Raw genomic sequence first — 23,019 nt, 5'->3', positions numbered from 1 at the left:
AAATTATTATGCGAGTCAGAAACTAATCACGAACCGTCCACTTGGAAAGTTGCTGAGATTTTGTACTTAAACAATCACCAAACACAACAAAAATTGAATAAAAGCTTTATTTTGTTTATTTCCACATTACTTTGATTTAACTCTTGTTTTTCTTTCATACCTGCTCCTTTTATTCATAAGAAGCTCGAATTCACGCGTAACGGGGTGTTCTGTCACCATCGTACCGTTACAATATATAGTCCAGAGAATGAACAGAAATTGGTATGGATAAACTGTAAGCTAAATAGGTGGAAATAAGGGACTGGAGGGCACGGACAAACTAAATGTAAGAGAATATGACAAAAATACATGGGATTATTAGACGACATTTTTATTTAATAAAAGTTTTAAAAAATTTTTACATTCAACCTATTATTCATTCAAATAAATCTATGTTTAGAAACAATTCACGATAGGAAAGCATGACACAATAAACCGATCACCACGAATTTATCCAGCACACGATACACACATCCCGAACTTATCATTGTCAAAACAACATAACCCTTTTTCATAATATCTCGGTTATCTATATAGCGACGAGGTGGAGGTGCTGGAATGTGACGTCAGTCCACGAAACCGCTGCGAAGTTAGCCCCAGGAACATGAAGCCTTTGATGGTATTATATACAGACACGTCAAATTTCTAAATGTGTTAGTAACTTTTGCATAATCTTGAGCCTGTGCAAAGTTTTTTCTCAGCAATTACGCTACTGATCGTGTTGGTTTTGGGCTCATTCAAAAGGGATTTTTAAAATCAGTCTCCAAACCAATTTTCGCTTTACAAAAAATCTCCTGAGCTCTGCAATTCTAGAAAATGACATGCCAATTTTACCCCCACCACCGCGAATCGTTTTATTCAGAGAAAAGATAGTCTCGGCGAGAGCCTCAGGACAGCAGACGATAGGACTGTCAATGTACTTGTCCCGAGACTCTACCGAGTCTCTTGATAAATCATCCGATGGTTCAGGAATTGCATCTTATTGCGAATTATTCATCAAAACTCTTTCGGCGTTTCGTTCGACTTTCGTTTGACCAACAGATTCTCAAAACAGTTCGTTTATTCCGTGTCTCTCAACATAGCGCCTGACTATCACGTTATAAAAAAATTCCTCAGATGTAAGAATTCACATTAAAACACCGACAAACTGACATAAGCCTACGAAACAAGACTACTTCGTTTCATCGGCCCTCAAATAAGGCTGTTCTTGAGTAATGGATCCCGAAAATGATAGATATATAAATTCAGTAATAGCATGCAAATAGAACCGTTTACCTCTAGGTCATGAAGAAAATATCAGAGGAAGTAATGATCTAGAAATTTTAGAAAATATAATTCTTTCGACAAATAGAAAAACGATAGAATAGTTGTCTATTATCGAAATTCAGGAGCAAAGAATAAAAAATCATTTGATGATTTATTCCTGGGTATACGGGAAAATATTGTAGTTCGAATTTTCAACGACTATATTGTAACGGGACAGCCTTACCCCCTGGCACGATTTCTGGTTTGACAGAAGTCTGTCAGAGGGCTACGGACGGAGCGCTCTTGCGCCAGCGGAGCACCGCCCGTACGACAATAAGGCTCCCAACCTTTCCTTCATCCTCCTCCTTATTCCTACCAAAATTGTACAGGAACAAAGTTATAATGGAGCCTATCATTCCTCGATAACGAGAAGATTGCTTCTCGCAGTACGCTTTAGCGAGGCTAAGCCCGATTGCGTAGCGAGAAAGCAATGCAGAGCACTAGATGCTCCTATACCGGACGAAAGTATCCGTTCTTGAAGGTCGAGTTCGAGCCAAGCTCCTCGAATTGCAAGATGGGGAAATCGGATGGCTTTACCCGTTCCTGGCAAAAATCCACCGGTCAGTGCACGAATCTGCATACTGACACCTCTCCTACGTGAGAGAAGAGGATCTAAAAAATCCTAAGTTCCGATATTTGGGTGTAAGTTTGACACCGACGCAAACTTAGTCCCCCACTCGCGCACACCACGGTTGTGGTAGGTACGCGACGAGAGACACAGCTCATGAGCGAGAGCCGAGACAGTCACCCATAAACCGTCATAGAGATACCGTCAATTGTATTGATTCAGGTGCGATTATAAAAGAACTATTATAAAAGAATTATTAGAGTGCAAGATTAATTAAGGAACTTGTAATTGTAACTCGGTATTTTAAATTACAGTTATTGACTGCATCTGCATTTGTCGGGATTTTTTCACCTTTCCCAAGTTCCATAATAAGCCTTTGATTTCGAGGCTTATATGGGAATTGACCACCTCCCGAATATCGAAACGTTTCAATATGTTAAATAAATACTTAAATGGTTGTTCTTAATGACGATTGACAAGGGTTTCGAGTACACTTGGATGGCTCGACGTGATTTATACATAGAAAAAGAATAGGAGCCAAAGATAAAGCAAACACAAATTTGACTGACGTAGAAACAACGACCGGGCTTGCCGGCACCCTTTCCCATCATCCCACTGACCACAGCTTTGTTGTGGTGTCTTTTTTAGTGATTTAGAATCGAACCAGGGGGGGAATTTGAGAAAAAAATTTCAACCCGAAATGAGGACCACCCTAATGCTCACGGATGTATCTCATTCTATGTATGCGTAAATCAGACGTTGGTATCGCCCGAATCGCCAATGGATGATCCACCAATTGGCCAAAAATTTTTCTAGAATGGAATTGGAATTAGAACTATGGTTAATTGACAGAACATTTTGGATCAATTGAAAAATTTTCGTCAATTGGTAATATCTCCTCCATCAATTGAAAATTGGTCGGTCAATTGACAATATCTTCTTCATCAATTGGAAATTTTTCGTCAATTGATAATATCTCCTGCATCAATTAAAAATTGGTTGGTTAATTGAGAATTTAATTTGAAATAATTAATGATTTTTAATCAATTGATAAGAATAATTTTTCCAATGTGCATTTTTGATCAATTCAAAAATGAAAAATGGAAAATTTTTTTTTGCCGATCTCTACGTTAGTATATTATTTTTACCGATGAATTTTTGAATGAATAGTTTACAATAAGAAAAAAATGTTCACTCAGATATTCATCGAATTCTGGACATTGAAATAAAAATGGTGGCTGCATCGAATATCGGGGAAGAAGAATTTCTATTGTATTCTGGTAGAGCTACATGGGCAGAAGCTGTAGTACAATGTAGAGAGAAAGGACTTCAAGTTGCTGAAGTTAGAAGTGTGAAAGAAGCCCAAACGCTCGCAGCTTCTATGCTGCGGAATAGACCAGGTACATTTAATTTTATTCCTGCATAAAAAATCTTTTCATAAGATGGAGTACAATTTATAAGTAATACATCAAAAGATGCGTGAACGTGTTATAAAAGAAATATTCAAAAACACTAACGGAAGCTGTTGACCTCTAGAGGACCGGAGAGCCGATATATCGGCTCGCCCTGTGATATGAACTTTGGATGTAACTGATATGTGATACTAGACACAAATTTGGTCATTTTTCAAGAACGATTTTAACTCTCAAATTTTGGCGGTCTAAAGGTTAATAGTTTTATTAAATCAATTCAACAATTTATTTGTGTTCACGAACCCGAGTATAATTAAACATATTTTCTGATTACAATTACAATAGTTTTTGAATGACAAAAAAATATCTCAAAACCAATACGAATTTTTCCCTTGAGTTTTTGCCAGAAAAAATGGATTATTTATAATATTAGAAAATATTTTAATACGTGAAAATATTTTGTTCTTCAAATAATATTTTTCTTTTATGAAAATGAAGCTGTCGAGAGCGCTTGGATCGGTGGATATACAAAGAAAACTGAACCCGGAACATGGCGTTGGTTGGTCTCGGGAGAAGAAATAAGATATAACGGGATGAGGCTGAGAAATTTAAGCCAATCTATCGGAGGTTGTCTTCTATTGGATAGACACTCGAGCGAAATACCGGTCTATGTCGAAGCCAAATGCGATCGTAAACGTGACGTACTTTGTCAAAAACGTAATATCTTGACAATTATTTTATCTAACTATCCGAAAAGAATGTGGTAATGTTGTCTGCGATATAAATAATCCCCTAGGGAAAAAAGGTTGGGACAAGTACATTGATGGTGTCGTGTTTGCTGATAATTCCATCCATAAAAAAAAACTTGGCAACCGATGCCTCATTCTTCTTATTTGATTCGAACAGCTAAATCAATTGAAAAAAATTCCATCTCATTTACGTGCAGCATTAAAATTTATTATTTCAATTTGAGGCCAAGTATTTTCTAATGAATTGAAAAAAGTTACCACTTGAATTACGTGCAGCACTAAAATTTATGGTATCAATCGATGGACAAATATTTTATTAGTAACTCCAAATTTAACATTATTAAATTGTTCTAAGAAGCTTTTAAATCCAAAAAAAATCACATGAAAGCTAGTCATTTGTTACTCTATGGTAGCAGAGACTTATAAGAAAATCGATTCTTTTCAGGCTTTCAGGAGCTTCTGATATTATTCACAATATTCGACGTCGATTGGATCGATACAAATTATGTTTAAATATGAGTTAGAAGTACTTGTCCGGCCCATCACTATTCAATCAATAAAAAATCAATCATAAAAAACGAAATTGTACGGCAGAATCTGGTAAAAAATTTGTTGAAATGCGATTCATTATTAGTTTAATGTTCTTAATAATAGTATAGGTTAGTTCTTATTCCGGATGGAATTCGTTCGCTGGAAGAATAATTGGGAAGAAAAATTTGCCATCATTGAATATAAACTGGAGAGTTATTTTGGAAGCTTGAATATATATATTATGTATAATTTTTTTCATTTATCAATGAACAATAATATCCCTTGTATTTTGCGGAACAATTTGTTTTCGTGTTTTATTAAATTGGTGTAAGTAAGTAAAAATTACTTGAAGATAATTCTCTCCATTCCCTCTGCATGAATACTTGTGATTCATCAGTTCTAGTTCTCTGATTATTATTTTGATAAACCATTTAAACGAAAAGTGATGGGCCGGACAAGTACTTTTAACTCATATTTAAACATAATTTGTACCCCTAGGGGAAAAAAGGTTGGGACAAGTACATTGATGGTGTCGTGTTTGCTGATAATTCCATCCATAAAAAAAACTTAGAAGCCGATGCCTCTTTCTTCTTATTTGATTCGAACAGCTAAATCAATTGAAAAAAATTCCATCTAATTTACGTGCAGCATTAAAATTTATCATATCAATTCGAGGGCAAGTATTTTCGGTAATTATGCAGAAGTGGGGCTCCACCTACATCGGGTTGAATTTTTATATTTATGTTTCTTATGAATATAAAACATGAAAACACGCAATATTGTGGTGGCGCATGACCTTGGGGATCAAGAAATTTTTTGTTTTCATTTTATTCTTTATACATTGAAAATAAAGTTAATATGCGTGTATATAAGTACGTTTAATGGTTGATTTGAAGGCTACATGGATGGCAAGGGTTGCGCTCCTTGGCTTGGCTACTCCGGGGATTTTGAAGTAAAAATGGGTGGGGAGACCCACCCATTTACTTTTCAAGAATTTTTTTCTTTTATTTTTTTAATTTGAACAAAGAAAAAAGAAAATTCTTGAAAAGTAAATGGAAAAGTATTTTCAAGAATTTTTTTCTTTTATTTTTTAAATTTGAACAAAGAAAAAAGAAAATTTTTGAAAAGTAAATGGAAAAGTATTTTCAAGAATTTTTCAGCAATTACTTTTCAAGAATTTTTTTCTTTTATTTTTTTAATTTGAACAAAGAAAAAAGAAAATTCTTGAAAGGTAAATGGGTGGGTCTCCCCGGCGCGGAGCGCAACGTTTGCCATCCATGTTACTAGTGAATGGTTCTTTTGAGAACCGTTTTTTTGTATACATAAGACTGAAATAATCGTCATACGAATGTTGACATATATCCGAATCAGTGTTGCGATTGTAAATACGGATTTATCAGAATTTCTCATAATTTTATAAATTTGCAAATTATGGGAATTTAAATAATTTTAGCCACCTTCCGCCACCATAAAATACATATTCTCATGCCATAGTATAGTCCTGAATTCATAGAAAATTATTTGGAGTTGTTTTGGGGTGGAGCCCCACTTCTGCATAATTACCGTATTTTCTAATGAATTGAAAAAAGTTACCACTTGAATTACGTGCAGCACTAAAATTTGTGATATCAATCGGTGGACAAGTATTTTATTAGTAACTCCAAAGTTCAATATTATGGAATTGTTCTAAGAAGCTTTTAAATCCAAAAATATCACATGCAAGCTAATCATTTCTTGCTCTATGGTGGCCGAGACTTATAAGAAAATCGATTCTTTTCAGACTTTCAGGAGCTTCTGATATTATTCACAATATTCGACGTCGATTGGATCGTTACAAATTATGTTTAAATATGAGTTAAAAGTACTTGTCCGGCCCAACACTATTTATTGAAATAAAAATCAATCATAAAAAAACGAAATTGTACGGCAGAATCCGGTTAAAAATGTATTGAAATGCGATTTATTATTAGTTTAATGTTCTTAATAATAGTATAGGTTAGTTATACCGAATGAAATTCGTTCGCTGGAAGAAGTGAGAAGTAAAAATTGCCGTCATTCCAATACAAACTGGGGACTTATTTTTGGAAACTTGAACATATTTAATGTGCAAAATGTTTTTTATTTATCGATGCACAAAAACATCCCTTGTATAGTACAGGACAATTCGTTTCCGTTCTTATTAAATTAGTGCATTTGAGGGAAAATTACTTGAAGATTACTCTCTAAATTCCCTCTGCATGAATATTTGTGCTCCATCAGTTCTAGAAAAGCCCTGATTTTTATTTGAATAAACAATTTTAATGGAAAGTGATGGGCCGGACAAGTACTTTTAACTCATATGTAAACATAATTTGTAACGATCCAATCGACGTCGAATATTGTGAATAATATCAGAAGCTCCTGAAAGTCTGAAAAGAATAGATTTTCTTATAAGTCTCTGCCACCATACAGCAAGAAATGATTAGCTTGCATGTGATATTTTTGGATTTAAAAGTTTCTTAGAACAATTCCATAATGTTGAACTTTGGAGTTACTAATAAAATACTTGTCCACCGATTGATATCACAAATTTTAGTGCTGCACGTAATTCAAGTGGTAACGTTTTTCAATTCATTAGAAAATACTTGCCCTCGAATTGATATGATAAATTTTAATGCTGCACGTAAATTAGATGGAATTTTTTTCAATTGATTTAGCTGTTCGAATCAAATAAGAAGAAAGAGGGATCGGTTTCTAAGTTTTTTTTATGGATGGAATTATCAGCAAACACGACACCATCAATGTACTTGTCCCAACCTTTTTTCCCCTAGGGGAAGTTTATGGTTTAATATCACGTCTTTTTTCTCGAAAGTTCCTTATTTATGTTTTCACCACTATATAATTTTTATTTTAATTTCTATGAATTATTTACGATTTAATACTTATAACATTGGTTTCCACGAAAAAAGACCTATTTTTTGTCAAAATTATACTGGACATATTTCGTCACAGGTCTGTCCTCGGATTTCGGCGATTTTTTCCCTTGTACTCTAATATGTTTTGTCAATTACGAACCCAAGAGCACGGCCGCAAGCGGGTTGGAGGCCGGGATATGAATTTCGGCTTATAGCGTAGGTTTCCACGAAAATAGACCTATTTTTCGTAAAAGTTGAACTGGAAATATTTCGTCACAGGTCTGTTCTTGGACTTTGGCGATTTTTTTCCTTGTACTATAATATGTTTTGTCAATCAGGAACACAAGAGCACGGTCGAAAGCGGGTTGGAGGCCGGGATATGATTTTCGGCTTATAACGTTTGGGTTCCACTAAAAAAGACTTTTTTTCGTAAAAATTGAACTGGAAATATTTCGTCACAGGTTTGTTCTTGGACTTTGGCGATTTTTTTCCTTGTATCTTAATATGTTTTGTCAATTAGGAACCAAAGAGCACGATGGAAAGCGGGTTGGAGGCCGAAATATGATTTTCGGCTTATAACGTTGGTTTCTACGAAAAAAGACCTATTTTTCATCCAAATTGTACTGAAAATATTTCGTCACAGGTCTCTCCTTGGACTTTAGCGATTTTTTTCCTTGTACTCTAATATGTTTTGTCAATTAGGAACCAAAGAGCACGGTGAAAAGCAGGTTGTAGGTCGTGATATGATTTTCGGCTTATAACGTTGGTTTCCACGAAAAAAGACCTAAATTTCATCAAAATTGTACTGGAAATATTTTGATAGAGGTTTGTTCTTGGACTTTGGTGATTTTTCTCCTTGTCTTCTAATATGTTTTGTCCATTGGAAACTCAAGAGCATGAAGCAATGCGTGTTGCGGGCTGAGATATGATTTCCGGCTTATAACGTTAGTGAAAAGAAAGGAAAAGAGAAAAGATAGATCAAATTCAAGACACAACGAATACACCAGAATTGGCCATTTTTAAATGTCGTTTTTGCATTCTGAATCTAGACATTTTCGTGTCATCCAAAATATGCCCCCGATGAAATATATTTCCAAAGTTTGCAAGTGGCCGCGGAGATCCAATTATATCTACAGTTTGATAGTTGCAGAAAAAAGGCACCCGGAAACATTTATTATGTCAGAATTCAAAGAAGTAAAAAAAACTGAGCGTACTTGATTCAACAGAGCAACGGAATTCAAAGACGTTTAAGGTACCTGCATTGCTTGTGGAGGAAAACAATTTTATTTCAGGATAATTTAGAAATAAATTAGGAAATTCAGAAATTTAGCATAGAATTTAGAAAAAGGAAAATTAAGATTTTTGAAATTACATGTTACGGTTGGAGTAAAAAATTCAAATAATTGGCACACATGCTGCGACACAAAAATATCAAAGTTTGAAGGTATTCGCTCCATACCGCAGTAATACAAACTTTAATACTATTTGAAAAGAAATACTTTAAAACTTGCTGAACAAAGTTCAATTACATATTACCATAAAAATAGGGGGTGATACTTAGCACATATACTTATCCACAGAAATTTCCAAATTCGCAGGTATCTGCTGCAATTCAATGTATCTGTTTAATGAATTTGGAAGACAGTAATTTCAAATCCATCCATAAAAGAGCAACTGAAGACTTTTGTAATGAATTTTTCACTTCATATTTATGTTACGGTGCGAGTCAAAAAATAAAATGAATGGCACAGTATATAAATTTTATAGTTTGCAGATTTTTGCTGTATTTCAATGATCCAAATCTATAGTATTAGAGTGGAAAGTTGTTAGAAGTCATGATGTTACATTGAAATGACATAGCGCCCATAACATTCAGAAATTCTGTAGGTTTCCATGATGTTGGCAGGTATTATACTTAATCGCATCGAAAACTGAGCAACTGTACACTTATCGTAATGAATGTTTTCACCAATAATTCCACATTTGCAGTTTGCAGAATAGGAATACTCAACATACACGTCATTTCATAAGTATTGTTGTCAATATTTGTGTTTGCCTACCGCATTCCGAAGATTCAACTTTTCATATTATCAGCAAAAAAAGCATCCAAAGACTTTTTGGAACAAGTTTCAAAATTTATTACTCGACAGACCAGGTGGAAAAAGAATAACTACACTTATATCAAGACCAGAAACTGTTTTGAGAATCTGTTGTACAAAATGTGCGATTGATGATCATAATTGGAAACCTCTTGAATCACGTTACCACAATCAGCATGAAGAAATAGTAGAAAATCATAGGACACATATTATGCAACCAATTAATAATATGCATCGATCCGCTGCAAACCGATGGAGTCAAAACAAGGATCGGAAAGAGCAGAGACATAGTTAAAAAGAAAAAAGACAGCGCAATTGAAAGAGAACAGAAATCAAAATTGTTTCATGTATCTGTGCATTAGTTTCTGAAGACAGTAATTTCAGATCTATTCAGAAATAAGTAGGTGAAGACTTTAGTAATGAATATCTTCGTTAATATATTCCAGTCAGAACCAAAAAGTTAAAAGATTGGCATACCTGCTATTTCACAGAAATATCAAAGTTCATAGGTACTTGCTACGTACCAGTTATACAGACTTTGGTGCTATAGGGAAAAACACTTCAAAATTACATGAACCACATTTTTGAAACTTATTATGACACATTCAAAAAAAAAGTGACAGATACGATGCATGTTGAAGCAAGCAAAATGCTGTAATTTTGTATGTCTCCATGGTTATCCGCAGACAAAATATTTGACACACAATGCATTCGCAAACATGGTCTGGAAATATTCAATATACTTGTCGCTTCATCACTTTGTCGAACTTTAGAGGTGTTCATTGCATTTCGAAGATACAAATTTTGATATCATGAAAATTAAGCACCCAATGACTTATTGAAATAAATTTCCAAATTTATCATGTAACAACTCAAGTGAATATATCTATGCATTTACATGGCCCAAAGATTTTTCAAAACTTGGGTGTATGAACAAGCAATCATGAAGGCTTTTTGTTATAAATATTTCAAATTATCTTGTTGAAATTAATATAAAAAAATAGAAATACGAATATCTCTCGTATTGTCTGGAGAACAAATAGAAATTGGTATGACAATATACACTGTGAGCTAAGGAGGTGGAAAAAAGGGACCGGTGAACATAGGCAAACTAAATGAAAGAAATTATGACAACAATACATTGAATTACTTGACCAAAGTTTTTTGAAATTTATTTGAATTCGTTTACACACAACCATCCACCTCTTTAATGTAATTACACAACATAAAATTTCTGTTTGGAAAGAACGTTTTAGAGGTTATAATGAACGAACGTTTTTTTTCTCATTGTTATTATTATTATTATTCAACACTAATTAGTCACGTCATTAATAATATCGATTCCTTCCACTTTTCAATAACCACTTTTATTTTTCTACACTCTGCACGCAACAGCACTCCGGCGGTCATAACCTCAAACGTCAACATGACGCGAAATCTCGCAAATTTGCTATCTATGTATATATTACGATATCGAAGTAGAACAGATAATTCTTAATTTTCACGACACACATTATTCACGTTTTCACTTCTCAACATTTTACTCACTCTCAGTACACTGTATGAGATCAATTAATCCACTTTTGAGGTTTTATTTATTAGATATTATTGTCGTGAATTGGGCTCGAAACTTATTGAAACTTCTTTTATGAAAAAAATAAAGTTGATTATATCCACTGCTATTTCCAATAATGTTTTATTTATTTAAACGAAATTTGCAAATCTTACACCGTTGATCCACGGAGCTACGATCGCAATCACTTTATAATAACATAACAGACGATAACAGACGGTATACAAGAAAACATTGAGGACTATCAGAAACTTTCTCATCGGCGATTGGTCGAGACGAATAGATTCTCACCGGTGATTGGTTATGATGGGCATCAAGAAGCCCTTGTATGTATCGGTCTGAACCCATATACGGATACGTCAGCTGCGTAAATGTGTTGGTACTTTTTCCATAATCTTGAGCCCGTGCAAAGTTTTTTCTCAGTAATGACGCCACCGATCATGCTGATTTTGGGCGCAATCGAAAGAGAATTTCTTAATTAGTTGAAAGTTCAATTTTCAAATTGCGACATAACTCCTGAGCTTCGCAATTCAAGAAAATGACATGTCGATTTTACCCCCACCACCGCGAATCGTTTTATTCAGAGATAATATAGTCTCGGCGAGAGCCTCGGGCCAGCAGACGACAGGGCTGTCAATGTACTTGTCCCGAGACTCTGCCGAGTCTCTTGATCGATCCAATCGACGTCGAATATTGTGAACCCTAGGGAAAAACAGGTTGGGACAAGTACATTGATGGTATCGTATTTGCTGATAATTCCATCCATAAAAAAAAACTTGGAAATCGATGCCTCATTCTTCTTCTTTGATTCGAACAGCTAAATCAATTGAAAAAAATTCCATCTAATTTACGTGCAGCATTAAAGTTTATTACCCCTAGGGAAAAAAAAGGTTGGGACAAGTACATTGATGGTCCCTCGTGTTTGCTGATAATTCCACCCATAAAAAAAACTTAAAAAAAAAATTTTTTTTAATTGTAAAAAAAATTATTTCATAAAAAAAAATACAGAACAATTCGAAAAAAATTTTACAAATCTTGAAAAAACATTATATTAAAGCAAAAACTAATCTGTATCTATTTTTCTAAGTGTCAAAAGAATCAAATAACAAGTAAAAAATAAAAAATCGAAAAATCGGTCTTGACATCATTTTGGAAACCGATGCCTCATTCTTCTTATTAGATTCGGACAGCTAAATCAACTGAAAAAAATTCCATCTAATTTACGTGCGGCATTAAAATTTATTATATTAATTCGAGGCCAAGTATTTTCTAATGAATTGAAAAAAGTTACCACTTGAATTACGTGCAGCATTAAAATTTATGATATCAATCGGTGGACAAGTATTTTATTAGTAACTCCAAATTTTGACATTATTAAATTCTTCTAAGAAGCTTTTAAATCCAAAAAAATCACATTAAAGCTAGTCATTTCTTACTCTATGGTGGCAGAGACTTATAAGAAAATCGACTCTTCTCAGACTTTCAGGATCCTCTGGTATTATTCACAAAATTCGACGTCGATTGGATCGATACAAATTATGTTTAAATATGTGTTAAAAGTACTTGTCCGGCCCATCACTATTCATTCAATAAAGAATCAATCATAAAAAAACGAAATGGCACGGCAGAATCTCGTTAAAAGTTTGTTGAAATGCGACTCATTATTAATTTAATGTTCTTAATAATATTATAGGTTAGTTCTTATTCCGAATGGAACTCGTTCGCTGGAAGAATAAGTGGGAAGTAAAAATTGCCGTCATCGAATGTAAACTGCAGAGTTATTTTGGAAGCTTGAACATATACATTATGTACAATTTTTTTCATTTATCGATGCACAATAATATCCCTTGTATAGTACAGGACAATTCGTTTCCGTTCTTATTAAATTAGTGCATTTGAGGGAAAATTACTTGAAGATTACTCTCTAAATTCCCTCTGCATGAATACTTGTGATCCATCAGTTCTAGACAAGCCCTGACTTTTATTTGGATAAACAATTTAAACGGAAAGTGATGGGCCGGACAAGTACTTTTAACACATATTTAAACATAATTTGTATCGATCCAATCGACGTCGAATTTTGTGAATAATACCAGAGGATCCTGAAAGTCTGAGAAGAGTCGATTTTCTTATAAGTCTCTGCCACCACAGAGTAAGAAGTGACTAGCTTTAATGTGATTTTTTTGGATTTAAAAGCTTCTTAGAAGAATTTAATAATGTCAAAATTTGGAGTTACTAATAAAATACTTGTCCACCGATTGATATCATAAATTTTAATGCTGCACGTAATTCAAGTGGTAACTTTTTTCAATTCATTAGAAAATACTTGGCCTCGAATTAATATAATAAATTTTAATGCCGCACGTAAATTAGATGGAATTTTTTTCAGTTGATTTAGCTGTCCGAATCTAATAAGAAGAATGAGGCATCGGTTTCCAAAATGATGTCAAGACCGATTTTTCGATTTTTTATTTTTTACTTGTTATTTGATTCTTTTGACACTTAGAAAAATAGATACAGATTAGTTTTTGCTTTAATATAATGTTTTTTCAAGATTTGTAAAATTTTTTTCGAATTGTTCTGTATTTTTTTTTGTAAAATAATTTTTTTTACAATTAAAAAAAATTTTTTTTTTTAAGTTTTTTTTATGGGTGGAATTATCAGCAAACACGAGGGACCATCAATGTACTTGTCCCAACCTTTTTTTTCCCTAGGGGAAGTTTATGGTTTGATATCACGTCTTTTTTCTCAAAAGATCCTTATTTATGTTCAGATGACTGTAAGATTTTAGTATAAATTTCTATGAATTGTTTATAATTTTCGGCGTATAACGTTGGTTTTCACGAAAAAAGACCTATTTTTCGTCGAAATTGTACTGAAAATATTTCGATAGAGGTTTAGTCTTGGACTTTTGTGATTTTTCTCCTTCTCTTCTAATATGTTTCGTCCATTGGGAACTCAAGAACATGGAGCAATGCGTGTTGCGGGCCGAGATATGATTTTCGGCTGATAACGTTAGGAAAAAGAAAGGAAAAGAGGAAAGATAGATCAAATTCAAGACACAACAAATCCAACAGAATTGGCCCTTTTTAAATGTTGCTTTTGCATTCTGAATCTAGACATTTTCGTGTCATTCAAAACGTGTCCCTGATGAAATATATTTCCAAAGTTTGCAAGTGGCCGCTGAGATCCAATTATCCAGTTTGATAGTTGCTGAAAAAAGGCACCCGGAAACATTTATTATGTCAGAACTCAAAGAAGCAAAAAAAACTGAGCGTACTTAATTCAACAGAGCAACCGAATTCAAAGACGTTTAAGGTATCTGCATTTGTTTTGGCGAAAAACAATTTCAGGAGAATTCATTAATGAATTTAAAAGTTTAAAAACTCAGAATGAAATAGAAAACGGAAAATTTAGGAATTTAGAGAAGCTGAAGACGTTTGTGATGAATTTTTGAGATTACATGTTACGGTTGGAGTAAAGAATTTAAATGATTGGCACACATGCTGCGACACAAAAATATGAAAGTTTGGAGGTATTCGCTTCATACCGCAGTAATACAAACTTCAATAGTATTTAAAAAGAAATACTTTAAAACTTACTAAACCAAGTTCTATTACTCATTCTCATAATCAAAGATAGGGGGTGATACTTAACACACATATTTATGCACAGAAATTTCAGAGTTCGCAGGTATCTGCTGCGATTCAATGTATCTGCGCAATAAATTTTGAAGACAGCAATTTAAAATCTATCCATAAATGAGCAGCTGAAGACTTCTGTGATGAGTGTTTACTTCATATATATGTTACACTTAGTTTTAAAAAGTAAAATGCGTGACACAGTATATCAATTTTAGAATTCGCAGATTTTTGCTGTATTTCAATAATCCAAATCTATAGTATTATAGAGAGAAGTTGGTAAAAGTCATGATGTTATGTTGAAATTACATAGCGAACATTGGATTCAGAAATCCTGTATGTTCCCATGGATGTTAGCAGGCATTATATTTGATCGCATCCAAAACTGAGCAACTGTAGACTTAGCGTAATGAATCTTTTCACTAATAATTCCACATTTGTAGTTTGCAAAGTGAGAATACTCAATATTACCATAATTAAAGATAGGAGGTGATACTTAGCACATATATTTATCCACAGAAATTTTAAAGTTCGCAGCTATCTGCTGCAATTCAATGTATCTGCGCAATGAGTTTGGAAAACAGCAATTTCAAATCAAATTTCAAAGCATAAATGAGCAACTAAAGACTTTTCTAATGAATTTTTCACTTCATATTTATGTTGCAGTGAGAGTCAAAAAGTAAAATGAATGGCAAAGTATATAAATTTTATAGTTTGCAGATTTTTGCTGTATTTCAATGATCCAAATCTATATAGTATTATAGTGAAAAGTTGTTCAAAGTCATGATGTTCCATTAAAATGACATAGCGCATATAACATTTAGAAATTCTGTAGGTTTCCATGATGTTGGCAGGCATTATACTCAATCGCATCCAAAACTGAGCAACTGTAGACTTATCGTAATGAATGTTTTCACCAATAATTCCACATTTGCAGTTTGCAGAACAGGAATACTCAACATACGAGTTATTTCATAAGTATTGTTGTCAAAATTTGTGTTTGCCTACCGCATTCCGAAGATTCAACTTTTCATACTATCAGCAAAAAAAACATCCAAAGACTTTTTGGAACAAGTTTCAAAATTTATTACTCGACAGACCAGGTGGAAAAAGTATAACTGCACTTATATCAACACCAGAAACTGTTTTGAGAATCAGATATACAAAATGTGCGATTGATGATCATAGTCGGAAACCACTTGAATTACGTTACCACAATCAGCATGAAGAAATATTAGACAATCATAGGACACATATCAGGAAACCAATTAATAATATGTATCCATCCGCTGCAAACCGATGGAGTCAAAACAAGGATCGGATAGAGCAGAGCCAAACTCAATAGGAAGCAAAATATGGGAATATTCAAAAATAATGATGACACAAGAAATAAATTAGAAAACATTTATTCAATTGAAGTTTCTAACATCATACTAACAGTTCCGTGTGTTTTTGTTTTATTAATTATTTATCAACCATGTCATTTCAGATCAAAAAGAAAATTTGAGGTTATAGGTTGACACACGTTTTTCCTCACAACTTTGAACTTTTAGAACTCTTTTCGATTAACTGATTTGACTTAGAAAGTTTATATTATTTACCAACTATACGGACGTTCGTTACATTTGTCGCGCCTTCGTAACGTCAAACGCCGGCTGATTCGTTAACACACAACTATCAAAGCGAACTCGTATACATAATCTAATTACACACATGACATATAACCATGCTTTAACTGACGATATATTTACACTGGACAATATCCCTCGCACACTGGTTCAATTGAAGGAATTAATACTTATTTCCAATCGAACGAAATAATAAAATCTGCATCACCCAAAAACACACGGATCACAGACTAGATTTACGCGGCCGCTTTTATACCGGTTTAATTCACTAAAAGACCGGTTTTCTTAATATTATGACACCACATCACTATTCTTACTAAAATAATAAATATTATGCACTCTACTAAACAACAAACATTTTTTAAAATTGAATTTAGACCGCACTTTATTATGTCGAAACTACGTTTGTTCATGATGCTATCAAAAACTGACAGATGGTTGTACATATATACGTTGACGAAGTCTGAGCGTGGTTACGTTCATGGAGTGTGACCGTGGATACGTTTATGGAGTTTAAACGTGGTCTGTCAGATGGAGTGAGCCAATCAGAATGCGTTGAGATACAACTCTACTACCACTAACTCACGTCAAAACGCGTATACGTATACGTCGAACTCGTAATGTGTCAGTAACTTTTGCATAATCTTGAGCCCGTGCAAAGTTTTTTCTCAACAATTACGCCACCGATCATGCTCATTTTGGGCGGAATCGAAAGAGAATTTATTAATTAATCTCCAGTTCAATTTTCAAAGTCTCAGATGACTTATGAGTTTCGTATTTGAATAATATGACATGCCAATTTTACCCCCACCACGGCGAATCGTTTTATTCAGAGAAAGTATACGGCGAGAGCCTCAGGCCAGCAGACGACAGAGCTGTCAATGTACTTGTCCCGAGACTCCACCGAGTCTCTTGATATCAATTCGAGGCCAAGTATTTTCTAATGAATTGAAAAAAGTTACCACTTGAGTTACGTGCAGCACTAAAATTTATGATATCAATCAGTGGACAAGTATTTTATTAGTAACTCCAAATTTTGACATTATTAAATTGTTCTAAGAAGCTTTTAAATCCAAAAAAAAATCACATGAAAGCTAGTCATTCGTTACTCTATGGTGGCAAAGACTTATAAGAAAATCGATTTTTCTCAGACTTTCAGGATCCTTTGGTACTATTCACAAAATTCAACGTCGATTGGATCGATACAAATTATGTTTAAATAAGTATTAAAAGTACTTGTCCGGTCCATCACTATTCATTCAATAAATAATCAATCATAAAAAAACGAAATTGTACGGCAGAATCTGGTTAAAAATTTGTTGAAATGCGATTCATTATTAGTTTAATGCTTTTAATAATAGTATAGGTTAGTTCTTATTCCGTATGGAATTCGTTCGCTGGAAGAATAAGTACGAAGTAAAAATTGACATCATTGAATATAAACTGGAGAGTTATTTTGGAAGCTTGAACATATATATTATGTACAATTTGTTTCATTTATCGATGCAGAATAAAATCCCATGTATATTGCGGAATAATTTGTTTCCGTTATTTATTAAATTAGTGCAACTAAGTAAAAATTACTTGAAGATAATTCTCTCAATTCCCTCTGCATGAATACTTGTGAACCATCAGTTCTAGACAAGCCCTGATTTTTATTTGGATAAACAATTTAAACGGAAAGTGATGGACCGGACAAGTACTTTTAACACTTATTTAAACATAATTTGTATCGATCCAATCGACGTTGAATTTTGTGAATAATACCAAAGGATCCTGAAAGTCTGAGAAAAATCGATTTTCTTATAAGTCTTTGCCACCATAGAGTAACGAATGACTAGCTTTCATGTGATTTTTTTTTGGATTTAAAAGCTTCTTAGAACAATTTAATAATGTCAAAATTTGGAGTTACTAATAAAATACTTGTCCACTGATTGATATCATAAATTTTAGTGCTGCACGTAACTCAAGTCGTAACTTTTTTCAATTCATTAGAAAATACTTGGCCTCGAATTGATATAATAAATTTTAATGCTGCACGTAAATTAGATGGAATTTTTTTCAATTGATTTAGCTGTTCGAATCAAATAAGAAGAACCCCTAGGAAAAAAAAGGTTGGGACAAGTACATTGATGGTCCCTCGTTTGCTGATAATTCCATCCATAAAAAAAACTTTAAAAATATTTTCTTTTTAAATTGTCAAAAAAATGATTTTATAAAAAAAAATACAGAACAATCCGAAAAAAATTGCACAAATCTTGAAAAAACATTATCTGTAAAAAAAACTAATCTGTATCTATTTTTTAAAGTGTCAAAAGAATCAAATAACAAGTAAAAAATAAAAAACCGAAAAACCGCGCTTGAAATCATTTTGGAAACCGATGCCTCATTCTTCTTATTTGATTCGAACAGCTAATGGAGTTGAAAAAAATTCCATCTATTTTACGTGCAGCATTAAAATTTATTATATCAATTCGAGACCAAGTATTTTCTAATGAATTGAAAAAAGTTACCACTTGAGTTACATGCAGCACTAAAATTTATGATATCAATCGAAGGACAAGTAATTTATGAGTAACTCCAAATTTCAACATTATGGAATTGTTCTAAGAAGCTTTTAAATTCAAAAAAATCACATACAAGCTAGTCATTTCTTACTCTATGGTGGCAAAGACTTATAAGAAAATCGATTCTTTTCAGACTTTCAGGAGCTTCTGATATTATTCACAATATTCGACGTCGATTGGATCGATACAAATTATGTTTAAATATGAGTTAAAAGTACTTGTCCGGCCCATCACTTTCCATTAAAATTGTTTATTCAAATAAAAATCAGGGCTTCTCTAGAACTGATCGAGCACAAATATTCATGCAGAGCGAATTTAGAGAGTTATCTTCAAGTAATATTCCCTTAATTGCACTAATGGAATAAGAGTGAAAACGAATTGTCCTGTACTATACAAGGGATGTTATTGTACATCGATAAATAAATGATAATTCCACCCATAAAAAAAACTTAAAAAAAAAATTTTTTTTAATTGTAAAAAAAATTATTTCATAAAAAAAAATACAGAACAATTCGAAAAAAATTTTACAAATCTTGAAAAAACATTATATTAAAGCAAAAACTAATCTGTATCTATTTTTCTAAGTGTCAAAAGAATCAAATAACAAGTAAAAAATAAAAAATCGAAAAATCGGTCTTGACATCATTTTGGAAACCGATGCCTCATTCTTCTTATTAGATTCGGACAGCTAAATCAACTGAAAAAAATTCCATCTAATTTACGTGCGGCATTAAAATTTATTATATTAATTCGAGGCCAAGTATTTTCTAATGAATTGAAAAAAGTTACCACTTGAATTACGTGCAGCATTAAAATTTATGATATCAATCGGTGGACAAGTATTTTATTAGTAACTCCAAATTTTGACATTATTAAATTCTTCTAAGAAGCTTTTAAATCCAAAAAAATCACATTAAAGCAAGTCATTTCTTACTCTATGGTGGCAGAGACTTATAAGAAAATCGACTCTTCTCAGACTTTCAGGATCCTCTGGTATTATTCACAAAATTCGACGTCGATTGGATCGATACAAATTATGTTTAAATATGTGTTAAAAGTACTTGTCCGGCCCATCACTATTCATTCAATAAAGAATCAATCATAAAAAAACGAAATGGCACGGCAGAATCTCGTTAAAAGTTTGTTGAAATGCGATTCATTATTAATTTAATGTTCTTAATAATATTATAGGTTAGTTCTTATTCCGAATGGAACTCGTTCGCTGGAAGAATAAGTGGGAAGTAAAAATTGCCGTCATCGAATGTAAACTGCAGAGTTATTTTGGAAGCTTGAACATATACATTATGTACAATTTTTTTCATTTATCGATGCACAATAATATCCCTTCTATATTGCGGAATAATTTGTTTCCGTTTTTTATTAAATTAGTGCAATTAAGTAGAAATTACTTGAAGATAATTCTCTCAATTCCCTCTGCATGAATACTTGTGATCCATCAGTTCTAGACAAGCCCTGACTTTTATTTGGATAAACAATTTAAACGGAAAGTGATGGGCCGGACAAGTACTTTTAACACATATTTAAACATAATTTGTATCGATCCAATCGACGTCGAATTTTGTGAATAATACCAGAGGATCCTGAAAGTCTGAGAAGAGTCGATTTTCTTATAAGTCTCTGCCACCATAGAGTAAGAAGTGACTAGCTTTAATGTGATTTTTTTGGATTTAAAAGCTTCTTAGAAGAATTTAATAATGTCAAAATTTGGAGTTACTAATAAAATACTTGTCCACCGATTGATATCATAAATTTTAATGCTGCACGTAATTCAAGTGGTAACTTTTTTCAATTCATTAGAAAATACTTGGCCTCGAATTAATATAATAAATTTTAATGCCGCACGTAAATTAGATGGAATTTTTTTCAGTTGATTTAGCTGTCCGAATCTAATAAGAAGAATGAGGCATCGGTTTCCAAAATGATGTCAAGACCGATTTTTCGATTTTTTATTTTTTACTTGTTATTTGATTCTTTTGACACTTAGAAAAATAAATACAGATTAGTTTTTGCTTTAATATAATGTTTTTTCAAGATTTGTAAAATTTTTTTCGAATTGTTCTGTATTTTTTTTTGTAAAATAATTTTTTTTACAATTAAAAAAAATTTTTTTTTTAAGTTTTTTTTATGGGTGGAATTATCAGCAAACACGAGGGACCATCAGCCCTGATTTTTATTTGGATAAACAATTTAAACGGAAAGTGATGGACCGGACAAGTACTTTTAACACTTATTTAAACATAATTTGTATCGATCCAATCGACGTTGAATTTTGTGAATAATACCAAAGGATCCTGAAAGTCTGAGAAAAATCGATTTTCTTATAAGTCTTTGCCACCATAGAGTAACGAATGACTAGCTTTCATGTGATTTTTTTTTGGATTTAAAAGCTTCTTAGAACAATTTAATAATGTCAAAATTTGGAGTTACTAATAAAATACTTGTCCACTGATTGATATCATAAATTTTAGTGCTGCACGTAACTCAAGTCGTAACTTTTTTCAATTCATTAGAAAATACTTGGCCTCGAATTGATATAATAAATTTTAATGCTGCACGTAAATTAGATGGAATTTTTTTCAATTGATTTAGCTGTTCGAATCAAATAAGAAGAACCCCTAGGAAAAAAAAGGTTGGGACAAGTACATTGATGGTCCCTCGTTTGCTGATAATTCCATCCATAAAAAAAACTTTAAAAATATTTTCTTTTTAAATTGTCAAAAAAATGATTTTATAAAAAAAAATACAGAACAATCCGAAAAAAATTGCACAAATCTTGAAAAAACATTATCTGTAAAAAAAACTAATCTGTATCTATTTTTTAAAGTGTCAAAAGAATCAAATAACAAGTAAAAAATAAAAAACCGAAAAATCGCCCTTGAAATCATTTTGGAAACCGATGCCTCATTCTTCTTATTTCATTCGAACAGCTAATGGAGTTGAAAAAAATTCCATCTATTTTACGTGCAGCATTAAAATTTATTATATCAATTCGAGACCAAGTATTTTCTAATGAATTGAAAAAAGTTACCACTTGAGTTACATGCAGCACTAAAATTTATGATATCAATCGAAGGACAAGTAATTTATGAGTAACTCCAAATTTCAACATTATGGAATTGTTCTAAGAAGCTTTTAAATTCAAAAAAATCACATACAAGCTAGTCATTTCTTACTCTATGGTGGCAAAGACTTATAAGAAAATCGATTCTTTTCAGACTTTCAGGAGCTTCTGATATTATTCACAATATTCGACGTCGATTGGATCGATACAAATTATGTTTAAATATGAGTTAAAAGTACTTGTCCGGCCCATCACTATTCATTCAAATAAAAATCAATCATAAAAAATCGAAATTGTACGGCAGAATCCGGTTAAAAATGTATTGAAATGCGATTTATTATTAGTTTAATGTTGTTAATAATAGTATAGGTTAGTTATACCGAATGAAATTCGTTCGCTGGATAAAGTGAGAAGTAAAAATTGCCGTCGTTCCAATACCAACTGGGGAGTTATTTTTGGAAGCTTGAACATATTTAATGTGCAAAATGTTTTTTATTTATCGATGTACAATAACATCCCTTGTATAGTACAGGACAATTCGTTTTCACTCTTATTCCATTAGTGCAATTAAGGGAATATTACTTGAAGATAACTCTCTAAATTCGCTCTGCATGAATATTTGTGCTCGATCAGTTCTAGAGAAGCCCTGATTTTTATTTGAATAAACAATTTTAATGGAAAGTGATGGGCCGGACAAGTACTTTTAACTCATATTTAAACATAATTTGTATCGATCCAATCGACGTCGAATATTGTGAATAATATCAGAAGCTCCTGAAAGTCTGAAAAGAATCGATTTTCTTATAAGTCTTTGCCACCATAGAGTAAGAAATGACTAGCTTGTATGTGATTTTTTTGAATTTAAAAGCTTCTTAGAACAATTCCATAATGTTGAAATTTGGAGTTACTCATAAATTACTTGTCCTTCGAT

General features: G+C 32.7%; 1 protein-coding gene across 1 annotated transcript in view; it reads left to right on the top strand.

Annotated features, from left to right (window-relative positions):
• The first annotated feature begins 2,377 nt into the window (after window positions 1-2,377).
• The window catches only part of LOC122418346 (uncharacterized), a 90,887-nt gene continuing 70,245 nt past the window's right edge, over window positions 2,378-23,019 (top strand). The window contains exons 1-3 of the mRNA XM_043432492.1: window positions 2,378-2,420; window positions 3,112-3,312; window positions 3,823-4,041. Of these exons, the coding sequence (XP_043288427.1) occupies window positions 2,378-2,420; window positions 3,112-3,312; window positions 3,823-4,041 (463 nt within the window). The remainder of the gene's footprint in view (window positions 2,421-3,111; window positions 3,313-3,822; window positions 4,042-23,019) is intronic.

This window comes from Venturia canescens, chromosome 11 (genome assembly GCF_019457755.1).
Source record: "Venturia canescens isolate UGA chromosome 11, ASM1945775v1, whole genome shotgun sequence".
NCBI lineage: Eukaryota > Metazoa > Arthropoda > Insecta > Hymenoptera > Ichneumonidae > Venturia > Venturia canescens.
Note: the sequence above shows the minus strand (reverse complement) of the source record. Positions and strands in the feature narration are given on the sequence as shown.